The sequence below is a fragment of the Littorina saxatilis genome, linkage group LG8 (genome assembly GCF_037325665.1).
Source record: "Littorina saxatilis isolate snail1 linkage group LG8, US_GU_Lsax_2.0, whole genome shotgun sequence".
NCBI lineage: Eukaryota > Metazoa > Mollusca > Gastropoda > Littorinimorpha > Littorinidae > Littorina > Littorina saxatilis.
In genome coordinates, this window is record NC_090252.1 from 65931002 (window position 1) to 65955432 (window position 24431).

Sequence of the window (24431 nt, forward strand, 5' to 3'; positions counted from 1 at the left end):
TTATTTTTGCTTGTTTGCTTGTTTGCTTGTTTGCTTGTTTGCTTGCCTTTTCTTGTAAGCTGGTTTGTCTTCTTCTTTCTTCCCCGCATCCACCTTCTTTTCCTGTTGTAGTTGTAATGTTTCCTCTGCACCATGGGTGTCCTTTTGTTTGCTTGCTTGTCTGTTTGCTTTGCTTGATTGCTGTGGACTGGGTGGCCGAGTGGTAACGCACTTGCGCTCGGAAGCGAGAGGTTGCGAGTTCGACCCTGGGTCAGGGCGTTAGCAATTTTCTCCCCCCTTTCCTAACCTAGGTGGTGGGTTCAAGTGCTAGTCTTTCGGATGAGACGAAAAACTGAGGTCCCTTCGTGTACACTACATTGGGGTGTGCACGTTAAAGATCCCACGATTGACAAAAGGGTCTTTCCTGGCAAAATTGTATAGGCATAGATAAAAATGTCCACCAAAATACCCGTGTGACTTGGAATAATAGGCCGTGAAAAGTAGGATATCGCCGAAATGGCTGCGATCTGCTGGCCGATGTGAATGCGTGATGTATTGTGCAAAAAAAATTCCATCTCACACGGCATAAATAAATCCCTGCGCCTTGAATATGTGCGCGATATAAATTGCATAAAAATAAAAATAAAATAAAATCCCTGCACTTAGACCTGTACCCACGGAATACGCGCGATATAAGCCTCATATTGATTGATTGATTGATTGCTTATTTCATGATGTTTGTTTGCTTTGCTTGATTGCTTATTTCTTTCTTGTTTATCAATCAATCAATGACGCTTATATCGCGCATATTCCGTGGGTACAGTTCTAGGCGCTCTGCAGTGATGCCGTGTGAGATGAAATTTTATACGGCCAGTAGATTGCAGCCATTTCGGCGCATATTTACCTTTCACGGCTTATTATTCCAAGTCACACGGGTATAGGTAGACAATTATTAACTGTGCCTAAGCAATTTTGCCAGGAAAGACCCTTTTGTCAATCGTGGGATCTTTAACGTGTACACCCAATGTAGTGTACACGGGGGAAGGGTTCGGACACCGAAGAGAGTCTGCACACAAAGTTGACTCTGAAATAAATTTCCGCCGAACCTGGGATCGAACTCACGCTGACAGCGGCCAACTGAATACAAATCCAGCGCGCTACCAACTGAGCTATATCCCCGCCTTCTCATCTTTCTTCTTTTCTTGTTGATTTTGTTGTTCTTCTTTTTCTGCTCGACTGACGGGTGTTTTCTGCTTTTTCCTTAGATTAGACACTCGAGTTTGTATCAAAGCGCCGCTCAGTAGAAGTATAATTCTAATCCTGTATTCTTACTGTAGCATTGCTATGTGTGTAATACACAAGTAATACATGTGCTACAAAAATACGGAAAATACGATCGACCAGCGCTTGTTTAGATTGTATAACACGCTATGACTGGTTTTAAACCAGCATTCTAATGGCTAGACCAAAGGATCAGGATAAGGAGAAGATTCATACAGTCCTGTCAGGTTACCCTCATGGAAAATCGGGCTGCTTTCTCCCTGCGGAAAGCTAGCTGCCATACAGTATACGGAGCTACCCATTTTCTTTTTTTCTTCCTGCATGCGTGTATTCATGTTTTCAAGCCCTGAGAACTTCGCTGTGAACTTGGGTTCTTTATCGTGCGCATGCGTGCACACTGGGGTGTTCGGACACCGAGGAGAGTCTGCACAAAGTTGACTCTGTGAAATAAAATCCCTCGCCGAACGTGGGGATCGAACCCACGCCGAAAGGGACAATTGGTTTTGAAGCCAGCGCCTCTACCGACTGAGTTACTTCCCCGCCATTACTTATGATGTCGCTGTTATGTCAAATGAAGGAAACTAAGCAACCAACCAATCAACAACCCTTCAAATTCAAAAACAAAGACCACCTTACTTCTGATCAGTTTTCATGGCATTCTCTTTTGTCCTTCGCCTTTTCGGTCCAGCTGCAGACAGAAAATAAATGCACTGAGTACATTAACACTAACATTTCGTGACACCGTTAATGATACAGGCAGGCGTGTGTACATTATGAGCTATAACATGTTCCCCCAACAATTATGCAGTTATGGAAAACAGAATTTTTATACTGGCATGGAATTTTCTCCATTAAGTGTAGACAATATGATCCAATAGAGAGACAGACGGATAAAAAGAAAGAAAGAAGGAAAGAAAGAAAGAACAAGTCGCGTAAGGCGAAGATACAATATTTAGTCAAGTAGCTGTCGAACTCACAGAATGAAACTGAACGCAATGCCATTTTTCAGCAAGACCGTATACTCGTAGCATCGTCAGTCCACCGCTCATGGCAAAGGCAGTGAAATTGACAAGAAGAGCGGGGTAGTAGTTGCGCTAAGAAGGATAGCACGCTTTTCTGTACCTCTCTTTGTTTTAACTTTCTGAGCGTGTTTTTAATCCAAACATATCATATCTATATGTTTTTGGAATCAGGAACCGACAAGGAATAAGATGAAAGTGTTTTTAAATTGATTTCGACAATTTAATTTTGATAATAATTTTTATATATTTAATTTTCAGAGCTTGTTTTTAATCCGAATATAACATATTTATATGTTTTTGGAATCAGCAAATGATGGAGAATAAGATAAACGTAAATTTGGATCGTTTTATAAATTTTTAATTTTTTTTACAATTTTCCGATTTTTAATGACCAAAGTCATTAATTAATTTTTAAGCCACCAAGCTGAAATGCAATACCGAACCCCGGGCTTCGTCGAAGATTACTTGACCAAAATTTGAACCAATTTGGTTGAAAAATGAGGGCGTGACAGTGCCGCCTCAACTTTCACGAAAAGCCGGATATGACGTCATCAAAGACATTTATCAAAAAAATGAAAAAAACGTTCGGGGATTTCATACCCAGGAACTCTCATGTCAAATTTCATAAAGATCGGTCCAGTAGTTTAGTCTGAATCGCTCTACACACACACACACACACACAGACACACAGACACACACACACACGCACATACACCACGACCCTCGTTTCGATTCCCCCTCGATGTTAAAATATTTAGTCAAAACTTGACTAAATATAAAAACAGAAAAACAGATAAAAACAAAAATTAATTTAACAGCCAGATATCTGGAATCAGACCCTGAATTAATATGACCGAATAACAATTGATTTACGACATACCATGAAGTAGGGCCGAAGCTTACTATTCTATAAAAGAAAGAGAGAGAGGCAGACAAACATAAAAGAATAGAAGAAAGAAAAGAGAATAAATGAATATGTAAAGCGCGGAGAACATAGTTTGCTGTGGTCCGCGCTATATAAACTCTCATTGTTATTATTAATAAACAAAAGAAACAAGTAGAAACAAGTCGCGTGACGCGATATAAAAACATTTAGTCAAGCTGTCGGCATTAAAGAAAGAGATTAACACCAAAAAAACAGTAATCGCCGAGACTGTATTAAGATAGTCTCGACTAACCACACCGAAAAACCGAGACTCGTCTCCGCGTAGCGCGCGAACGCAGTACTTACTTTCTTAGTTATAATTTTCTTTAATTCTGAGCACATTTTTTATTGTAAGCATAACATATGTATATGCTTTTGAAATCAGGAGAAAGTGAGGAATACGATGACATCATTTTTAAATCTGCTAGTACAAATTCGATTTTAATGACAACTTTAAAGCCATATGTACTCGATGACTATACACGCTAATTGCTTTACCAACAGCTGGAGACAGACTAAATTAAGTTCCCTGCAAAATATTGTGGTCTAGGACCCCTTAAATGTTGAGATATTTGAATTTTCATTTTGATCTGGGTCGTCCTATTTATAGATTTGGCAACACATGTAACGTTGATGCAAGGGAGAGAACACCGCGGCTTTGTTGACATCCTCACTTTTTCAGAGGCTAGAACAAGCTGTAATGCATGTATTATGGTCCGCGCATGGTGACGTATCGTCATTATATGGTCTTATGGTGCATTTGACATCGATTGTGGGCAAACTACACTTTGTAAACACGGGAGTGCGTTAGTATGCCTTTAATGAGCAAACTTACCAACTAATTTTTATGCTGCCAAGCTAAAATTCATTCCTATCGTCCGGACTTTGTTGAAAATTGCTTCACGAAATTTTTAATTATTTTGATTGAAAAATGAGGGCATGACAGTGTGGCCTCAACTTTCACAAAAAGCCAGATATGACGTCATATTTATCGAAAAAATGGAAAAAAACCCATCTGGGGATATTATACCCAGGAGCTCTCATGTAAAATTTCATGAAGATCGGTCCAGTAGTTTTCTCTGAATCCATTTATACACACACACACACACACACACACTCACACACACACACACACACACATACACACACACACACACACACACACACACACACACACACACACACATACACCACGACCCTCGTCTCGATTCCCCCCTCTATGTTAAAACATTTAGTCAAAACTTGACTAAATGTAAAAAGACTCACCATGAAATGAGCACGTGGGTAGCGTCCAGTGTCGCCACCAGAGCCACACAAGGACTGCAATGATGACTGCTAGCAACATAGCCACAGCAATACCCGCCATCGCACCGCCACTCAGACCACTGCTAGACTCTGTGGCTTTGCCTGGAACTGCTAGATTCGGTTTGCCTGAAACACAATTGTTAGTGATGATATACCAAGTTGAATTTAATTGCTCATTTTGACTGAAACTCAATTGTTGGTGATGTTAAAATTGATACTGAAAATCCGTGGGTTTGCCTGCAACACCATTGTGCGAGATGCTGTATGTCTGGAACCTGAGTGACAGGGTTTGCAACAACAAGTCGAATTGTTCATTTGGCATGAAACGGAATTACATGTATTAATGATAATACGTTCAGATGAATTTTTAGTTTGGACTAAAATAGAATGTGCAATAATAGAACGCTGAACAAATCGTTGAGAAGTTGGCGATGAATACACCAGGCCTTAGTAGCACGAGCCTAAAGTGGGTGCCACCCAAACAAGAGAGAACAAACCGCGGGGTATGACTCGTTGAAATCGCAACAAATCTCAATTTCAACCAATCCTACACCGTGGCTGGCTCCCACCCGGTTGATAACTTTCTCATGCACCTCGGCCCAGGTGATCACAACATTACTCACAGTTGACAGTCAACGTGGCGGTGGGAAAGCGTGCAGTCCCTGTTCCCTGTTCGTTGGTCACCACACACCGGTATTCACCTGCATCCTCACACCTGACCTCGGGTATCAGGTAGGTCAAGGCCACCTCGTCCGCTGCTGTGACCTGACCTTGAGGTAGTGACTCCACCTCACCTTCACCTCTAAGGATTCGGATGTTGGGTGTGGGTCTTCCGTTGGCGATGCAGGCCAGGCTGACCGGGTCATTTTCGTTTGCAGTGAATTGTGCGGTGTAGGTATTGTTGGCACGGAATGATTTGATGGAAGCTTGGTCTGTAAAAGGTACAAGAAAAACAAAACACTCGTGATACGTATCAGCAACATATGTTTGCAGACAACAAGCCAAATCCTTTAACCAATACAAGATATTTTAAAAGGTAAAGACAACATCAAAGTAACTAACATGAAAAGTCTTGGTACTTCAAAAAATAGATTTTGTTTCGTCGGAAAGAAATTTGCATCATTTTGGTATTGAGAAAATAAGTGCACAATCAACCCAGGGAGCCATGCTTTGAAACACGGGTTCCGTACTGATAACCACACGAGTCCCGGTTTGATAACCACTGGTAATCAAAGCTGGCGTGTGAAAGCAACTTTCTGTGTTTTTGAGTTCATTAAATTAATGTTGGGATGAATATGTCAGGTTTGAGGATGCACAGTTCTGTAGGTTCATCTCGGTATTCCACCCCTCGGCTTTCTGTTGTAAATATTAAGCTGAGTGATCGAATGTGGAAGCTACGTTTGGTCAAAGGTCACAGAAGATTTGCGTCGTGCAGCGAAGGACAGAATCGCGATCTTGTTTCCGACTCAGTACCTCTTTGTTTTTCATTAGACCTGCCATTCTGCTTGCTCGGCTTTGTTAGATGTTTGCATATCTTGTTGCTATTTTCTTTGCTTTTATTATTGTTTCTTATTTGTGCTTCGTTTATCGATACAACGTCTTGTGCACGAGTCAAAATGTGTGTGTCAGGGGTCGTTTTACTTGAACTTGACGTTCGTGTTTTTCAGAACGTCTGTGTATCGAAACACAGATACACGCACTCCATGACTCTGTAAGAATACAAAACATATCGCTAGGTTTCATTTGTTTTTGATGAATGTATGACCTTTCATGAAGTAGTTTTGTTTTTTGTTTACTTTTGCCAGTTTGCCAGTTCGTTTTTGGAACTTTGCAAAGCAGTGTCGTGTCGTCTGTTTAGGTCTGGGGAAACACCAATGAAAAGAGCCGAAGAATCCCCGAGCGTTTCTATTGGGTTTGCTTTTGATTATCCATGTATAACCTGCTTCCTGCAACTATGGTAACCGGGGATTTATTGCCTGGGGAACATGAGATTTATTTCCCAGGTGCTTGTGAATGAAAACTCGTGAAAATGATGACAATAATTTATATCTTAGACATTTCCAAACAAAACCGCCCAAAATACGTTTTAGTTGGGAAGCGAATAAGCCCAGCAAAATACTCACACTTGACCAGCACTCGTAGAGTAACGCTACTCTTCAAAGGAAGACGAGGGTCGTTGTTTAACCGGGCTGTCGTCGCTTCACAAACTTGATCTACCTTCGTACTTCTCTGCGCTGTAAGGTCAAGGACGTCTGTACCCGAGGGTTGCCAAGCAACAGATGAAGGGTCAGGAAAAGCGGTGGCTTGGCATTTCCATTGCACACGTTCTCCGTCTTCCACGACGCATGTTCGGGGGTCTGAGGGGTCGATGCGGCAGGCGTCTTGTAGTTGTCTGGTCAGAGTCACATTCGGCTTGTCTGAAACAGACGAGGAACATTTTTTATAGGAGTAGTAGAAGTAGTGGTGGTGGTGGTGGTGGTGTCGGTTATGGTAGTAGTAGTAGTAGTAGTAGTAGTAGTAGTAGTAGTAGTAGTAGTAGTAGTAGTAGTAGTAGTAGTAATAAAACATGCAGCAGTGACGGGCATTCTGTTGTGCACATTTTGAAATAATAACAGGCACAGACCTGCTCGTCAAAACGAGTCGGCTTCCAATCTCAGATCTGTCGTGACTGACTTTATGGCAGTTTGCAAAATGATTCATAAACAAGTCGCGAAAGGCAAAATTACTACATTTAGTCAAGCTGTGGAACTCACAGAATGAAACTGAACGTAGTCCGCCGCTAGTGCAAAAGGCAGTGAAAGTGACGAGCCTGTTTGGCGCGGTAGCGGTTGCGCTGTGCTTCATAGCACGCTTGACTGTACCTCTCTTCGTTTTAACTTTCTGAGCGTGTTTTTAATCCAAACATATCATATCTATATGTTTTTGGAATCAGGAACCGACAAGGAATAAGATGAAATAGTTTTTAAAACGATTTCGGAAATTTAATTTTAATCATAATTTTTATATTTTTAATTTTCAGAGCTTGTTTTTAATCTGAATATAACATATTTATATGTTATTGGAATCGGATCGTTTTATAAAAAAATAATTTTAATTACAATTTTCAGATTTTTAATGACCAAAGTCATTAATTAATTTGTAAGCCTCCATGCTGAAATGCAATACCGAAGTCCGGCCTTCGTCGAAGATTGCTTGGCCAAAATTTCAATCAATTTGATTGAAAATTTAGGGTGTGACAGTGCTGCCTCAACTTTTACAAAAAGCCGGATATGACGTCATAAAATACATTTATCGAAAAAATGAAAAAAACCGTCTGGGGATATACATTATACCCATGAACTCTCATGTAAAATGTCATAAAGATCGGTCCAGTAGTATACTCTGAATCGCTCTACACACACACACGCACACACACACACACACACACACACACACACACACACACACACACACACACACACACACACACACACACACACAAACACCACGACCCTCGTCTCGATTCCCCCTCTATGTTAAAACATTCAGTCAAAACTTGAATAAATGTAAAAACGAAGTTCCTATAATATTACACTCTTGAGTGGAAGTAGCGGGGCAGTGGATTGCTGGTAGGTGTCCAAGTCAAATGATTCATTTATTCCACGTAATAGCCTGGCCAGATGTGTACGGTGAACATGGTCGTGTTCGCGTCAAGGACGGTATCTTTACACATCTTTAGACTGTTTTACAGTGTCCTTTCTATCCCCTTTCACACACACATACACACTGTCACCCCTCACCCCCCCAACACACACCAAAGTAAAGAATCAGACTTACAGTAGACTAGCATCTGAAACGTAGCATTAACTTCAGCGACATTGTTTGCTGCCGTACACACAGCAGTTCTTCTGTTGTCCAGGTAGCTCAGCTCGGTCAAGGTCACGTTGACTTCCCCTTGACCTACGACCTCAATCCGCTGATTTGACTGATTGGACAACAATTTCAAGGTCGCAGGTGGATTTCCGGGGTCATGACCCGCAGGAAAATGACAATAGAGTGTCGGTGTCCCCCCCTCCATGAAGGGGTACGGTTGGCTCGCGTATGTGATGTTAGGCGGTGATGGGGGGTCTGAAAAATACAAATAATTACGGTAATTATGAAGTGAAATAACAAACACATTTTTCTCAATCAAGCTTTCTCAATAAAGAAGTGCAACTTTATGACAAAATATCAACGTGTGCTAATCATTACGCACGTACTGCAAAGGGCAAAGGAACTTTTTTTTTAGGTTGTACTTGTGTTTTTTTTATTTCCTTGCAATGATCCAAGAAACTGATGAACATTAATAATAATTTTAAAAAAATACCAAAACCAATATTCCACACACAAATATACTGGGGGTGAGAGGGGGGAGGGGGGGGGGGGGGAGTGGATTGGTTGGTGGGCGGTCTTATACTGCCTGACAGTCATGAAAGCGATAATTTGTTCCGCCTAAAGAAGCACATGGGAGGGTGGAGTCTGGGTAGGGAGAGTCTGGACTATGCCACTGTATATATTACACACAGACATACTCCATTATTTGATCTTTTATACTGCAAAACTGAACCCCCAAAGCCAACTTGCCTCTCCTCCCTCCCACTCCCTCCTCGATGAACAGCTACAGTCATATCCTTGCTCAAACGCAGGCACTCACACCCACAACACGGCAATGGAATCTGCTCTCACCCACACCCACAACACGGCAATGGAATCTGCTATCACTCACACCCACAACACGACAATGGAATCTGCTATCACTCACACCCACAACACGGCAATGGAATCTGCTATCACCCACACCAACAACACGGCAATGGAATCTGCTATCACCCACACCCACAACACGGCAATGGAATCTGCTCTCACTCACACCCACAACACGGCAATGGAATCTGCTATCACCCACACCCACAACACGGCAATGGAATCTGCTCTCACTCACACTCACACCACGGCAAAGGAATCTGCTTTCACTCACACCCACAACACGGCAATGGAATCTGCTAACACCCACACCCACAACACGGCAATGGAATCTGCTATCACCCACACCCACAACACGGCAATGGAATCTGCTCTCACCCACACACACAACACGGCAATGGAATCTGCAACTACTCACAATGAACCAGCAGAGTGACATTTTTCGTCATCGTGTAGTATTCCTCAATCTTCCAGCGCGCGGAGCACACGCACACCACCCCGTTGTCATATTTTGTCACAATTTTGGTGAAATTAGCCCGTTGACCTTGGTGTTCTTGATTTTGACCGCCACAAGTGAAGGTCACAGTCTGAACTTGTGGTTGACCTCTGTCGACTCTACAGAACATGGAGAGTTGGTCACCAGAGGAGAGGGCAGGGCCCGAGTACCCAGAGATTACTGGAGCTGCCGGGGGAGGATCTGTCAAACATGCCAATTAATAACATTGAAAATATTTCTTGAAACAATACATTTCATTATCATACCATTCGTCTTGTTCGTCCAATTCAAAGAGTGATAAATCGAGGTTCCAGTGAATATCTCCTTACGTCTATAATTAAAGGTTCATCAAACTTTTTTTGTAGTAATCATATAATCCGAATGAAATGATGATGAAATCAAACAAAGTCTCGCACAGTCAATCTTCACTTACAGTTGACGGCAATAGCAGTTGTGTTGCTGGTCATGTTCCCTGTGGCAGTGTTGTTTGCCTTGCACGTGACCGGGCTGCCATTTTGATTGGCTGTAACATTGACCTTGCACGTGCTTCCAGTTTGACCTTGACACAGGCCTTCCCAGGTCAGGCGAACACCAGGATTCACGCCCGTGACATTGCAGGTGAAGGTCACGCTGTGAAGGTTGGATGCAGGGTCAAGGTCAATGACGCCAGGGTCACTCACGGTGACCAAGTCCGGACCATCTGTAAAAGGGAATTTATTGCCGTCAACACTAGCGGAAGAAGTTCCCCAATGAGCTGATTAATCAATTCATTGATTAATGAATCTATTATTGAGAAAGTAAGCAAGTAAACAAGTAAGTATGTAAGGCCCAATAAAAATATATGTTGGTTTAGGGTAACGTAACCAAACAAGTTAGGGTCGGTAGGTCGGCTTTTTTCCTCTTATTTTTTTCTCTTAAATGTAATGGATTTTAAAGGTGGTTGCTTCTTTTAGTCTCGGTATAAAAGTGTTAGGGTCGGCGAGAAAACATAGGGTCGGTCAGGTTACGCTAAACCAACATATATTTTTTATTTGGCCTAAGTAAGTAAGAAAGTAAATAAGGAAGAAAAGAAGAAAGGAAAGACGGAAGAAAAGAAGAAAGAAAGGAAGGAAGGAAGGAGGGAAAGAAGAAAGTAAGGAAGGAAGGAAGGAAGAAGGGGAACGAACGAACAAGCAAGTGAAAAGGTAGCATTCAATTCCCTAATGTCATGAAAAGAAACTAGTTAATGTAAACAAATATACATTCATACATTTTTCGTCCGTAAACACTAAAACACTGATACGTGAAATCAAGGTATAATTGTAAACAGCTCGGAACGTAGTCTGGTCGAGTCACAGGAAATTCTCTCGAACAGTCCAAACCTGTATGAAAAAATCATCATCATCATCATCATCATCATCATCATCATCATCATCATCATCATCATCGTCGTCGTCATTGTCGTCCGAAGTGGGCTACGTTTCACAAGCACTGCATCCATCAGCCGGACAAAACTGAAGAATCTGCGTCAAAGATTCAAGAGCCGATGTTAACATCTAAACCAAGGGAAAACCATCACTGAAACTTACAAGCGACTTTGATGTCTAAAGTAGTTGTGAGATCAGTCATCCACTTCAGAATACACTTCGCCACTCCGCCATCATCGTTCCGATTCGCAGTGACATTCCAACTGATTTGGTTGTTGTTTCCACTCGCCAGTTCTCCCCCGTTCCAGTATCCAATCAGATTCCCTGCAGGCTGACCCAGATTTGCTGCTATACACGTGCAACGAATGATCCTGTTCTCTTCGAAGAAACCATCCACAGTACGGGGTGAGCATTCAAGAATCGGGGCTGCCGATGGAGAGGCTGAAAGAGTTGAAAAGTGAAACCCCCTTTTAAGAACTTAAGTCTGAGAAAATCCGGTCTTAAAATCAAGGGAGTCTTACATTGGAGATACATTTACGGAGGTTACAAACAAATATTCTGAAAAAAAGGATGTTTGATGGGTTGTTGACAGTCCAGCTTTTTTTTCGGTTCGAGGGAGAGCATATCGATAGTGTGTAAAGCCAGCAGTAATATAATTAGCATCTTTAGGACGACTGTGCCTACATTTTGTGTTCTAGCGATGGGATTGTCTAATTTCAAACGAGGTGATCTGCTTGCACAGTCAGCGTTGACATCTCACAACAGATCTGTGGATAAGGTGGCCTCGAGTCGGGGGCAAGGAACAGCAGGAAGCAAAGATGAGTCTTGTTCTATTGTTACCTTTATTTCCTGTTGCTGGTGCATATATTGTGCGGGCAGATGCGACTGCGAGTGATTTTGTGTGGTGTGGTTATTGTTTGTTCGTTTCATACCCACACCAAAATCTGACAACCCAATCAATCAATCAATCAATCAATATGAGGCTTATATCGCGCGTATTCCGTGGGTACAGTTCTAAGCGCAGGGATTTATTTAAATTTGTTTAAATTTTTATTTTATGCAATTTATATAAGTCCGGGGAGTGTCTGGTAACAGTGTGAGGGTCACCTTAGTCACAGGCTTATAACTCAAACAGTTTTTGCTCTTTTCTAAAACGGTTTTCACCACTGTATAGAGCATAACAAATTCTTTATGAAAATGTAAAAATATGAAAATCATGCAAAGGTGACATGCGACTCATTCCGTGGTGGAGGGTCACAATTGGTTTGACTGGACGTTCATGTTTCTTCGAACGTCTGTGAATCGAAACAGAGATACACGCACTCCATGACTTTGTAAGAAGACAAAACATATCGCTAGGTTTTTATTTGTTTGCGATTAAGCATGAATTTAATACCTTTCATGAAGTACATTTGTTTTCTGTTTACTTTTCTGTTTGCCAGTTCGTTTTCGGAAATTTGCGAAGAAGTGTCGTCTGTCTAGGTCTGGGGAAATGCCAACGAAAAGAGCCGAAGAATCCCCGAGCGTTTCTATTGGGTTTGCTTTTGATTATTCATTTAACCTGCTTCCTGCAACTATGGTAACCGGCGATTTATTGCATGGGGAACATGAGACTTGTTCCCCAGCTGGTTATCAATGAAAACTCGTGAAAATGATAAAAAACTACCTTTCTTGTTTTTTAATTCTGAATTTTGGAACGTTGGCAGTCTCTTTGTTTTTGGATTCGTGAAAATGATGACAAAGCTCTTAATTGCCACAAAGAGGGGTGATAAAAATGTTCCATGTTCAATAATGCCTTGAACGAAGAGAGGGATAACAATAACTGTCACACACTGATGCGTGGAAGATGAATACACAGAATCAAAATCAGATACTCACACTCAATCACTCGCTTTCATGCCCAATACTAAACCAGGAAAACTATTTGCAGACCAAATCAATTTAGTCAACCAATAAAGACTTGATCATCACAAACACAACAACATTATCAACTTTCATGCACTCAAACTAAAAAGAAATAACTCAAAGAAAAAATGACTAAAACATAATATACTTATATAACTGAAAAAGTGCCAGAATAAACCAATACTGTCAAACACTAAGAAAACAGTTTTCGGAACAATTATCCAGATTCGTTGTTCATTTGCCTGACAAGCCTGCCAGGATCAGTCTCCTAACCAGAATTATCTCATTCGACGACGAGAAGGAAGTCAAAGCCGAGAATCCAATCAGTGTCAGATCTTGACCCGGATCAGCCGACGATGAAAACGAGGATGAAGTCGAGAACCCTATCAGTGTTAGCTCATGCACGAGATCATTCGACGACGTAGACGAAGTTCCCGATCAGTGTTAGATCAGGATCAGTCGAAGACGAGAACGCGGACGAAGCTGACAGGTTCCACATCAGGAACAGCATCGAGAACAAGCTCAATGTCCTGAGGACTGGATTTACAGGCTTGACATCTGATTTAGGCTGGATTCACCGCAGGATCTGTTAAATAAAAGTTGGTCTAAGTAATCTGATCAAAAGACCTAAACCATAGTCACCAAACCTTGTGTGTTTATTTCCAAGTTCAAACAACAATTCCATTTTGCTGCTGAACTTGGACCTAAAATTTTACAGATATGAACTTCCAATGTCCACATGAAAAATCTTCCTTCAAAAATAATCTAAGTTCCGATTCACGATTAGAACATGAAGATTCTTCTTCGAAAATATTTACAAGTTAACTTTCTTCAAAGTTGTTATTTTCCTTTTGCAAAAGTATTCACAAAGTCAAAATTGCTTTTAAAACATGACAACTTATGACCTCTCTAACTTCCTGTCCAATTATAGACACACAAGGTCAAGGTCACACATGTTCTACAAATTCACAACAAAATTATCTCAAATGAAAGCCTTTCGCACTTCCAAAGAATGTTCACAACAGGTTATGAAAATTAAAACAACATGCTTCCGCCATTTTGAATTCAAGGGACACAACTCTCCGCTCTTCCTTCAATGGACATAACCCACTTTCCCCAGAAACAGTTACTCATTGTCCGTAAATTTATCTTCACATTCTCATTCAAAATCCAAGCCCTACTGCTTCACATTATAACAACATGTATCCATTTACATTTTAGGAATCTCCTAAATCATTTTTACATCAGGTAGCTTCAAAGTTATTTACCATGTGGGACCATGAGGTCCGCCATTTTGGAAAACGAAAAATGCATGGCCAATCTATGTACAGGCGTATAGGCTATTTGAAAATGTTACCACCCTCCTATCCCAAATAATACCTACTACAATCGAACATAAACCAAACTGAAACTCAGAAAATAAAGCACATATTCACACATCCTTTCCAACATACTAAGGGTCTTGCTAGTTACAGAATATTCAGCATAACACGCTCACACTGCAGACTCAACATTTTCGCTCACCATAATATCCCGTGATAGGATGAATCTCTGAGCAAAACATCATCTTGACAGAAGCCATTTGAACAAGGGCTTTCTTCCTTGAAGACACCACACCACACTGTTCTAGGGAAACGGAATTCAAACAAGCCTTCACACTTTCCGTCCTGTCAGGAGTTCAATCGAGAACCACCTGAGACCGACACTTCATGTCCTCGCGCTGTGAGTTTAGGTTACAACTGCCGTCCTGTCCGTCACACTCACGTGACCGTCTCACTTCTGACACTAGGTTCTATAACTCGTTTAAGCTTGTTTTGTTTTCCTAACCTGACTTCCCTCCCTTCTACCACATATCTCGGCAAAACTGGAAACAATCAGTTTTAACAAAATTGAACCGTGACACACGCCCCTCCAAAGCTCAAACTACATAGTACGTTTGCAGTTACAGTTCTTGATATCACGGTACAGTTTACTCAACCGCCCGACTGAGATAGTCTGCGCCTACGTTCTCGCTGCCAGGAATCGCCTGGATCGCGATGGCGTAGGGTTGAAGCTGGAGACCTTGGAGACCTTGCCTCGAGGTGTCACCTTTTGACATCTGTCGCATGATCGGCAGTAACGTTGGATCTCCGTGCACATGCCTGGCCAATAGAAAGTGCTCCAGACTCTTTCCCGTGTCTTCTTTGTTGCCAGATGTCCACTCATTGGGGTGTCATGGGCGTGCTTCAACACCACATGGCGGAGTGTTTGAGGTACACAAACTTGTGTGTGAGTCCCTGTATGGTCAGTGAAAACTCGTTTTAGAATCCCCTTGGCGTATTTGAAAGTGACCTTTGAGTTCGGAGATACCGGTGTTTTCTTTACTGCAGCTTCATGCGCCCTTTTTAACGACACATCTTCCTTCTGAAGTTTCTTCAGAGTATCTGGAGTCACGTCCAAGCCTTCAATCTGTATCACGGGGGTCACCTTGATCTTGATTTCCTTCTTTGCTTGGCCCCTAGTGATGACTAATAGACTCTTCTTGGGGTAGACCGGAAGCTGCTCGCTTTCCCCATTGTCACGCACTGCGTATTCTCCGACGAAGACATCTGGTCCCATATCATCGATGACTATGCATTGTACTTTCCCCTTTATGAACGGGGTGTCGATCTCGATGTACGCTTTTGGATATTCTCCCGATACCTTCAACACTGCCAGACACACCGTCTCTGTGGTCCCCAAGTAGTCTTCCTTCTTTACAAACTCAGGTTTAACACAGATGTCGTCAGCCCCAGTGTCTCGCATGGCCCAACACACCCTTCCGTTGACTCTGACTTGAAGATCTCTCCGGAACGGAATTTTCTCGCATTCTTCACAGAGTGGTTCCAGTTTATGCCACAACGGGACCCGTTTCTTCCCGGAAGTGTGGATCACATTGAAGCCCTTTGACTTACAGTCGCGCATGAGATGTCCAGGTTTTTTACACTTGTGGCAAATTATTGAAGACAAGTCTCTTGCTGGCCGATTTCCACCTTTGCTTCCTGAGTTGTCTTCTTCCCCTGAAGACGTATTTTCCTGTTTGTTTTTGTCCCGATTCTTCTCCTTTCCGTGGTTGGATGAATGAACTGTTCCTGAGTCCAGTTTGCTTTCCCTTTTAGCATCCAGGTGATTGAATGCAATCCTTGCTGCTTCTTTTGCTGACTTGGGCTTCCTCTCCCTCACATAACACCCCAGCTCGCCGACCAACGATGAGAGCATCTGCTCCAGGAGGATCAGTTCTTTTAGGTTTTCAAAATCTTTGGTGATTCCCGATGTGTCAATCCATCGGTTACACACTAACCGCATCCTTTCTTCGAATTGTTTGAAATTTTCTTCCGGCGTTTTCCTCATTTCCCGAAACATTCTTCTGTAGTGATCGGGCGTTTTATGGTACTCTTCCACCAAGGCAGCTTTTACCATTTCATAGTCCCCTGCGTCTTCAGGATTCATCTTTAACATTGCCGTTTGTGCTCGCCCAGTGAGTTGATCTGCGAGCCTCACGGCCCATCTGTTGGCTGGCCATTGGTGAGTTGTAGCAACACGTTCGAAATTCTGCAGGAAAAAATCTAAGTCTTGTGACTCATCCCATTTCGTCATGATGACATTGTAGTTGTCATGGAATGTAGTCGTCGACTCACGACGAGAGGTTTCACGTGAAATTTCTATCTCTTGTTGTCGGAGCTGCAACTTCTCTTGGCGTGCTTTTTCCTGTAACTCTATTTCTTCACGACGAAGTGTTTCTTGCTGTTTCAACTCAGCGCGACGCAAAGTTTCCTGTTGATCAAGCATTCGTTGCATTCGTTCTTCTTGTTGCTGCAGCAATATCTGCATCTCTTCTCGACGCAAAGTTTCTTGCCGTAACGTCAATACTTCCTGTCGTCGCAGGTCTTTTTCCTTCTGTACTTGGTCTGCCACAAAAGTTGCTAAAGCCATTCCTGAAAGACCCATTGAAGTTGCCAAACCCTGATATCTCTCCCAGCAGGCTAACTCTGATACTTGTTCATCTTGGGTTTTGGCGTCTTGTCTCGTGGTAGATTTTCCTGCACGAGATTGCTGAGGTCTAAATTCCTGCGATCTTTTATCATAAGATGGGTCAGTTTTCATTCTCGCTCCTCCTGTTGATGTCGCTTGAGGGGGTAAGGAACCCAGACTCATTGATCCCTGTAGTATTGATCCTTCATCCTGGTGCCTTGGGTTCATCAACGGAGTGCTAGTCTGGAACGGTGGTTTTAACAACGTTGCAGTCTCCTTTGATGAGGGTTGCACAGGATACATTGCACCAGATCTCAATATTCTCCCCACGAACTCGTCAACCGGGCTGGGAGCTTCCTCCGACATTGTTGTAAACAGTAATCATTGGCTAGACCACTATTCAATCAGAACTCACTCAGAAAGAATGAACTATCTACAACCAATAGTATCTGACAAGGACAACATTCGGAAATTCAACGAACAATCCAATCAAAATTAAATCTATACCCAAAACAAAAACTAATCCATATTTGAAACGCAAACCACTCTGTAGATGTCCTTAAACACCTTTGCATCGCAAATATCATGACATCCTAGGCTATCTACCCTCCAACCCCCATCATTCTCACAATTTGTCTACTCCCAAAAAAACTGTAAGTCTAATACAAGTCGAACAATCCCACCGCTGCCACCATTTGTCACGCACTGATGCGTGGAAGATGAATACACAGAATCTAAATCAGATACTCACACTCAATCACTCGCTTTCATGCCCTATACTAAACCAGGAAAACTATTTGCAGACCAAATCAATTTAGTCAACCAATAAAGACTTGATCATCACAAACACAACAACATTATCAACTTTCATGCACTCAAACTAAAAAGAAATAACTCAAAGGAAAAATGACTATAACATAATATACTTATATAACTGAAAAAGTGCCAGAATAAACCAATATTGTCAAACACTAAGAAAACAGTTTTCGGAACAATTATCCAGACTCGTTGTTCATTTGCCTGACAAGCCTGCCAGGATCAGTCTCCTAACCAGAATTATCTCATTCGACGACGAGATCGAAGTCAAAGCCGAGAATCCAATCAGTGTCAGATCTTGACCCGGATCAGCCGACGATGAAAACGAGGATGAAGTCGAGAACCCTATCAGTGTTAGCTCATGCACGAGATCATTCGACGACGTAAACAAAGTTGAGTTCCCGATCAGTGTTAGATCAGGATCAGTCGAAGACAAAACGCGGACGAAGCTGACAGGTTCCACATCAGGATCAGCATCGAGAACAAGCTCAATGTCCTGAGGACTGGATTTACAGGCTTGACATCTGATCTAGGCTGGATTCACCGCAGGATCTGTTAAATAAAAGTTGGTCTAAGTAATCTGATCAAAAGACCTAAACCATAGTCACCAAACCTTGTGTGTTTATTTCCAAGTAGGTTGCGGCAGTCAAAATTTTGTTATGAATTGAGAGTGTATGTTTTGGTGTATCTTTAAAGAACAATAAAAAACAAGCAAAACACACAAAAAAGTAAGTGGATACCTTTATTAGTTCCTGAGATATTGGCATTTTAAGATGTACGCCGTCGCGATGCGATTTAAAACTGAAAAATAGGGCAACTTTAACAGCACAAAGCTACTACAAAGTAATTGCTCAGTCAATTCAGCTTATGAGAATCAGTTCTCAGCAACCAGGAATAGAAAGAAATCATTGTTCCAGCACTCTAGTCACATATTTGTTTTACCAGTAAGCATTGAAACTTTACGAAAAACAAAGCGGAAAACAAACCAAAACTGCCCGGGGGGGCAAGTTTAGGCCATCACAGATTTGAAATTATTGACAGCAGATATCTGAAACTGTCAGATCTTCCAAACAAATATATATAGAACATGCCCAATTTTTTTCAAGACATTATTGGAATAACCTTTTGACTTATTAATTGCCAAAGTCAGGAAAAACATCAATTTGACCGGCGTCCGGCCGGCAGTTCTACCAGGTACATATATGCAAAGCTTCATAACTTTTGAAATACTTGGAGTATATAAATGAAATTTTGAGACATGGCACATTCTACGTTTATCTACATTCTTGCATAATGTGGGATTGATAGCTTGAAAAATATGGAAACTAAGAAAAAAATTTTATAAAAATATGAAAAAGAGTTGGCATGTTGCTGTCTGTACACAGATAAAAACTGTCATAACTTTTGAACGAATTGATGGATTTACCACAAATTTGAAAGCAAAGAAGAATCCAAGTTTACTATCAAGTTAAAGTACAATACTCCCTTGAATGGAACCCCTTCAGCACAAAGGACCCACCCCCCCAGTACATATATGCAAAGCTTCATAACTTTTGAAATACTTGGAGTATCTAAATGAAATTTTGAGACATAGCACATTCTACGTTTATCTACATTCTTGCAAAATGTGGGATTGATAGCTTGAAAAATATGGAAATTAAGAAAGAAAAATCATAAAAATATGAAAAAGAGTTGGCATGTTGCTGTCTGTACACACACAAAAACTGTCACAACTTTTGAACGAATTGATGGATTTACCACAAATTTGAAAGCAAAGAAGAATCCAAGTTTACTATCAAGTAAAAGTACAATACTCCCTTTAAAGGAACCCCTTCAGCACAAAGACCCCCCCCAAAAAAAAGCTAGCCGGAAGCACAGTCATTTTATTTTGCAGCACATTTTCAATCACGTAGGCCTTAAAGGCACGATACGTTTGTCCCAAGTTGTGTGGTGCTTCCACGATGAACGCACGCCCTGAAGATGACGATGGGGCATGCCTTCTAAGTAAGGTCCAAGGCTGTCTGTGTCACACAGTGAAGAACTTGAAGACACATCTTTCTTCGCATTTGTAGACACAAGCATGTACCGAAGTCTTGCAACAGGTACATCCGGAAGTTTGTTGAGAAACAGTGCAGCTTCATCATATGTTTTGTATCCTTATCCCTCAACAGCAACGTCTGGAGTAGTAGTTGATCCCTGAGGACAACCGCAGGAAGCTGCCTTTTCCATTTGCCAGAAAAACAGCCTTCAGCTGTTCAAACACTTCACCCTCTGCACACACACAAAAAAAGCCAGAAGTTGTAACAATATATACAGTGTGTGTGTCCTGATTCTTTCTGTGTCACTTTCAGGTTCACTGCCAAACAGTGACATTGCTTTTGAATGTGTCATTATAAATCTGTGCTTGCCTAAATAAATAATTGTTGAAGAAAAATGTTAAAAAGATAATAACAAAAAAAAGTGACATTTTATTTATTTTTCTTATTTTCTTTTAAAAGTTTCATTATTTTGACTTCATTCAGTGAAAAGAATATTGTGCAGTCTATCTATTTGTTGCCATAACATTTTTATTTATTCACAGCGAAGCGTATCAATTCGTTAGTTCAAATGTATCACGTCGTACAACACAAAACAAGGTGCGGATCGGACGCATTATGGTGATTACCTCCCTTGACCGAACAGACGCTGTCGATTTGATCCAAATTACAACGTAATCCTACCACTACCTTTAAAAAATAAAATAAGACAACTCCAAAAGACTCTAATCTTTTGTGTTAGATGTGTATTTTTGTTATAATAATGTGTAAATCTTGGAAAAAGTCATTTTTATCGAACCGACCGCCACTTCCGGTCTGATGAAACTTCTTCGAACATCGTGTCCGCTAGCACTCGCTGAAAGTTTTGATTTCTGCAATACTTTTCCCAATATGTGCAAAATACTACAACAGATATCTTCCTACATCATTTTTCTAGCATAAACTGAAACAAAAAACCAGTAAACTTACCGATTCCACTTGAATTGTCCGTCACAATCGCATCCGCGGCGTCACTTTCTTCACTCGCCATTTTGTGACTGGCGAATTCGAACATCGCGGACGGACCCTTCGTTTTGATTGGCTCGCTTGCCTTGGACACGTCATGAATACATTAACCTAGTACCTCATTCGAAAGGGTACGGATTCAGCTTCATTTTTCTTGAAGTTAGGATGCGTTTTAGGTGGATATTTTTGTCAGAATCGTTGAAAAATACTCAACTTTTGTAGAAAAATCTATTTTACGCCCATGCTTTTAATTGGAAGACAACTCTACTTTACATCATTAAAAACCTCATTCTTCCGTGAACACTTTGATACTAAATATAGGTGTGTAGGTCGCATGTCCAACACAAGCCAAGGCCGCGAAACAAGCACACGAAAATCTGTACACACAAAGGCTGCAAACATGGCGGTCCAAAATGCCGCGAGCAGCGCAACACATGGGTTTTTATTTTTATTGGCTTGAGGTACACATTTAATCAATTCAAACAAAACCAAGAGTATTGTAAAGATAAAAGATTGTTCTTCAATTTTATGTTTAGTAGGCAAACATTGGTGGATTAGTGACTGAGAAATCATTATCGAAAGAAGACCAAAAATAGATGATTTTACACATTGATGGTCAGTTATCAGGGGGTGTGCCGCAACCTATTCCAAGTTCAAACAACAATTCCATTTTGCTGCTGAACTTGGACCTAAAAATTTACAAATATGAACTTCCAATGTCCACATGAAAAATCTTCCTTCAAAAATAATCTAAGTTCCGATTCACAATCAGAACATGAAGATTCTTCTTCGAAATTATTTACAAGTTAACTTTCTTCAAAGTTGTTATTTTACTTTTGCAAAAGTATTCACAAAGTCAAAATTGCTTTTAAAACATGACAACTTATGACCTCTTTAACTTCCTGTCCACTTATAGACACACAAGGTCAAGGTCAAACATGTTCTACAAATTCACAACAAAATTATCTCACATGAAAGCCTTTCGCACTTCCAAAGAATGTTCACAACAGGTTATGAAAATTAAAACAACATGCTTCCGCCATTTTGAATTCAAGGGACACAACTCTCCGCTCTTCCTTCAATGGACATAACCCACTTTCCCCAGAAACAGTTACTCATTGTCCGTAAATTTATCTTCACACTCTCATTCAAAATCCAAGCCCTACTGCTTCACATTTTAACAACATGTATCCATTTACATTTTAGGAATCTCCTAAATCATTTTTACATCAGGTAGCTTCAAAGTTATTTACCATGTGGGACCATGAGGTCCGCCATTTTGGAAAACGAAAAATGCATGGCCAAACTATGTACAGGCGCATAGGCAATTTGAAAATGTTACCACCCTCCTATCCCAAATAATACCTACTACAATCGAACATATATCAAACTGAAACTCAGAAAATAAAGCACATATTCACACATTCTTTCCAACATACTAAGGGTCTTGCTAGTTACAGAATATTCAGCATAACACGCTCACACTGCAGACTCAACATTTTCGCTCACCATAATATCCCGTGATAGGATGAATCTCTGAGCAAAACATCATCTTGACAGAAGCCATTTGAACAAGGGCTTTCTTCCTTGAAGACACCACACCACACTGTTCTAGGGAAACGGAATTCAAACAAGCCTTCACACTTTCCGTCCTGTCAGGAGTTCAATCGAGAACCACCTGAGACCGACACTTCATGTCCTCGCGCTGTGAGTTTAGGTTACAACTGCCGTCCTGTCCGTCACACTCACGTGACCGTCTCACTTCTGACCCTAGGTTCTATAACTCGTTTTAAGCTTGTTTTGTTTTCCTAACCTGACTTCCCTCCCTTCTACCACATATCTCGGCAAAACTGGAAACAATCAGTTTTAACAATATTGAACCGTGACAATAACAATAACAACAATTTATTGTCCATTAAAATGTTACATAAAAATGGAAGATTATCTTCGGCACACCCTGCCTGCCTGTAAACGATTATAACAACAGTTGGACAAAAGGACAACACACATAAAACATAGGTTCACGTATGTAACAACAAGCACACCTATTATACTTTCATTAACACTGACCTAAAGTGTTGTCCGTGTCATCTTTGAATTGAATAAATTTACAGATAAAATCTAAATAAGGTCACACGTCTCTTAAGACTATCACAATCAAATATAATATTGCGCTATGTAAATTTACCCTCTCATAACACAGGAGTTGCATTCCTTAAGTCTCCAGCAACTTGGCACGAAAAGGGGTGATAAAAGGCTTTAGGTAAGGGGCTGGGCCGCTATTGCGCGGGGCCGCTATTGCGCGGGTCTAACCCTAACCCTAACCCTAACCCCCGCAATAGCAGACTCGCGCAATAGCGGACCCGCCCAATAGCGGGCCGACCCCCTCTGTAACAGCTATTCCGCGGGCTGCACAATCCGATAGGCAAATATCATAATTGAATGGTCGCTTTGATAACATGCCTCAGTTGACCTGAAGAATAACAAGCAACCCAACAACGCCTATATCTGTAGACCCGGAGGGCAAAGCTTGTGTCGTATTATCGACTTAGGGCCAACACTAGTGATAGGCAAGGAGCATGGTTGTTTGATACTGTTATCTTTTCCCTATGTGTCCAGGTTTATACAATACCGGACTGGGAAGAATGTTCAGACTAGATCTCCGGAGCGAGCAAGAAGGTAAGGCCCCCCCCAAAAAAAAGGTGTGGTTACGGTAGCATACCCAAAACAAATAGGGTAGGAAGGTAGGCAATCACTTTTTTTTTTTTTAACTTTTTTTTATTAAACGTACTTGACAGGGAAATAAGTGTGCGACTCGGGCGATTTCGCTTTCATTCCGTTTTCTGCACTGTTTTTTTGTTTGTTTTTGTTTTGTTTTGACAAATGTAATAAAAAGTTATAGGGTCGGCCCCTAAAAATAGGGTAGGTCGGGTTACCGTAACCACACCTATTTTTTTTTTAGGCCTAACACGAGAGTATTGCTTTAAGCTAAGGCGGGCGAGTTTTATTCTGACTTGCATCTCCATGATTCTTGCTGTGTTCCCGAACGACGATTAAAGTTCACCACCCTGTACCCTCGACGTCTTGTCTACGATTTGCACGAACGTATGACTGAGTGTGAAAGTATTACAAGGAGGCAGTCTTACATCGGAGGGTGGGGTTGGACTGAAGAAAAGGATTCCACTTTATTAGAGAGTATAAAACACGCATATGTCCATCGTCTCATATTTGTTTTCCATTTCTGTCTGTGTCTGTCTGTGTGTCTGTGTGTCTGTCTGTCTGTGTCTGTCTGTCTGCCTGTCTGTATCTGTCTGTCTCTTTCTGTCTTAGTCTGTCAGTGTGTTTGTGTGTGTTTCTGTCTCTTCAAGTCAAACCGAAAGATAAAGGACAACAAGGCACAGAATTGAACAAGAATTATATAAAACCGCTTTCCTACTTCTGCTTTTTGTCTAAGTGCCTAAAAGGACTTCAGCGAGCCTCGTTGTCATTCCAGTTATCTCAATCATTTTTGTTTGTATAAACATTACTGACATCTTTTACGGT

General features: G+C 41.3%; 2 protein-coding genes and 1 long non-coding RNA gene across 4 annotated transcripts in view; all 3 read right to left on the bottom strand.

Moving 5' to 3' along the window:
• Positions 1-24431, bottom strand: part of LOC138974187 (uncharacterized) — a 35864-nt gene that overhangs the window by 5054 nt on the left and 6379 nt on the right. The window contains exons 5-12 of the mRNA XM_070346896.1: positions 11299-11577; positions 10164-10430; positions 9653-9931; positions 8329-8619; positions 6636-6929; positions 5136-5444; positions 4474-4638; positions 1897-1948 (exon numbers count right to left, since the gene is read on the bottom strand). Coding sequence (XP_070202997.1) covers positions 1897-1948; positions 4474-4638; positions 5136-5444; positions 6636-6929; positions 8329-8619; positions 9653-9931; positions 10164-10430; positions 11299-11577 — 1936 coding nt within the window. The remainder of the gene's footprint in view (positions 1-1896; positions 1949-4473; positions 4639-5135; positions 5445-6635; positions 6930-8328; positions 8620-9652; positions 9932-10163; positions 10431-11298; positions 11578-24431) is intronic.
• LOC138974183 (uncharacterized) lies at positions 13060-22765 on the bottom strand. 2 transcript variants are annotated; one of them, XR_011458338.1, is made up of 3 exons: positions 22398-22765; positions 14566-18399; positions 13060-13627 (listed from the first exon to the last, which is right to left on the bottom strand). XR_011458338.1 is itself a non-coding variant. In XM_070346890.1 (2 exons), the coding sequence occupies exon 2, from the start codon at positions 17395-17397 to the stop codon at positions 15043-15045; it is 2355 nt and encodes a 784-aa protein (XP_070202991.1). In that variant the 5' UTR covers positions 17398-18399; positions 22398-22765; the 3' UTR covers positions 13636-15042. The 2 variants fall into 2 exon arrangements, 1 of the variants encoding a protein (XP_070202991.1); XM_070346890.1 differs by lacking the exon at positions 13060-13627 and having other exon boundaries at positions 13636-18399.
• LOC138974182 (uncharacterized) lies at positions 18571-21531 on the bottom strand. The gene is made up of 2 exons (XR_011458337.1): positions 20853-21531; positions 18571-20118 (listed from the first exon to the last, which is right to left on the bottom strand). It is a non-coding gene; the product is annotated as an uncharacterized lncRNA (long non-coding RNA).

Excerpts from the sequence above, each read along its gene's own strand:
- LOC138974183 (XM_070346890.1), bottom strand. The coding sequence starts at position 17,397 with ATGTCGGAGGAAGCTCCCAGCCCGGTTGACGAGTTCGTGGGGAGAATA.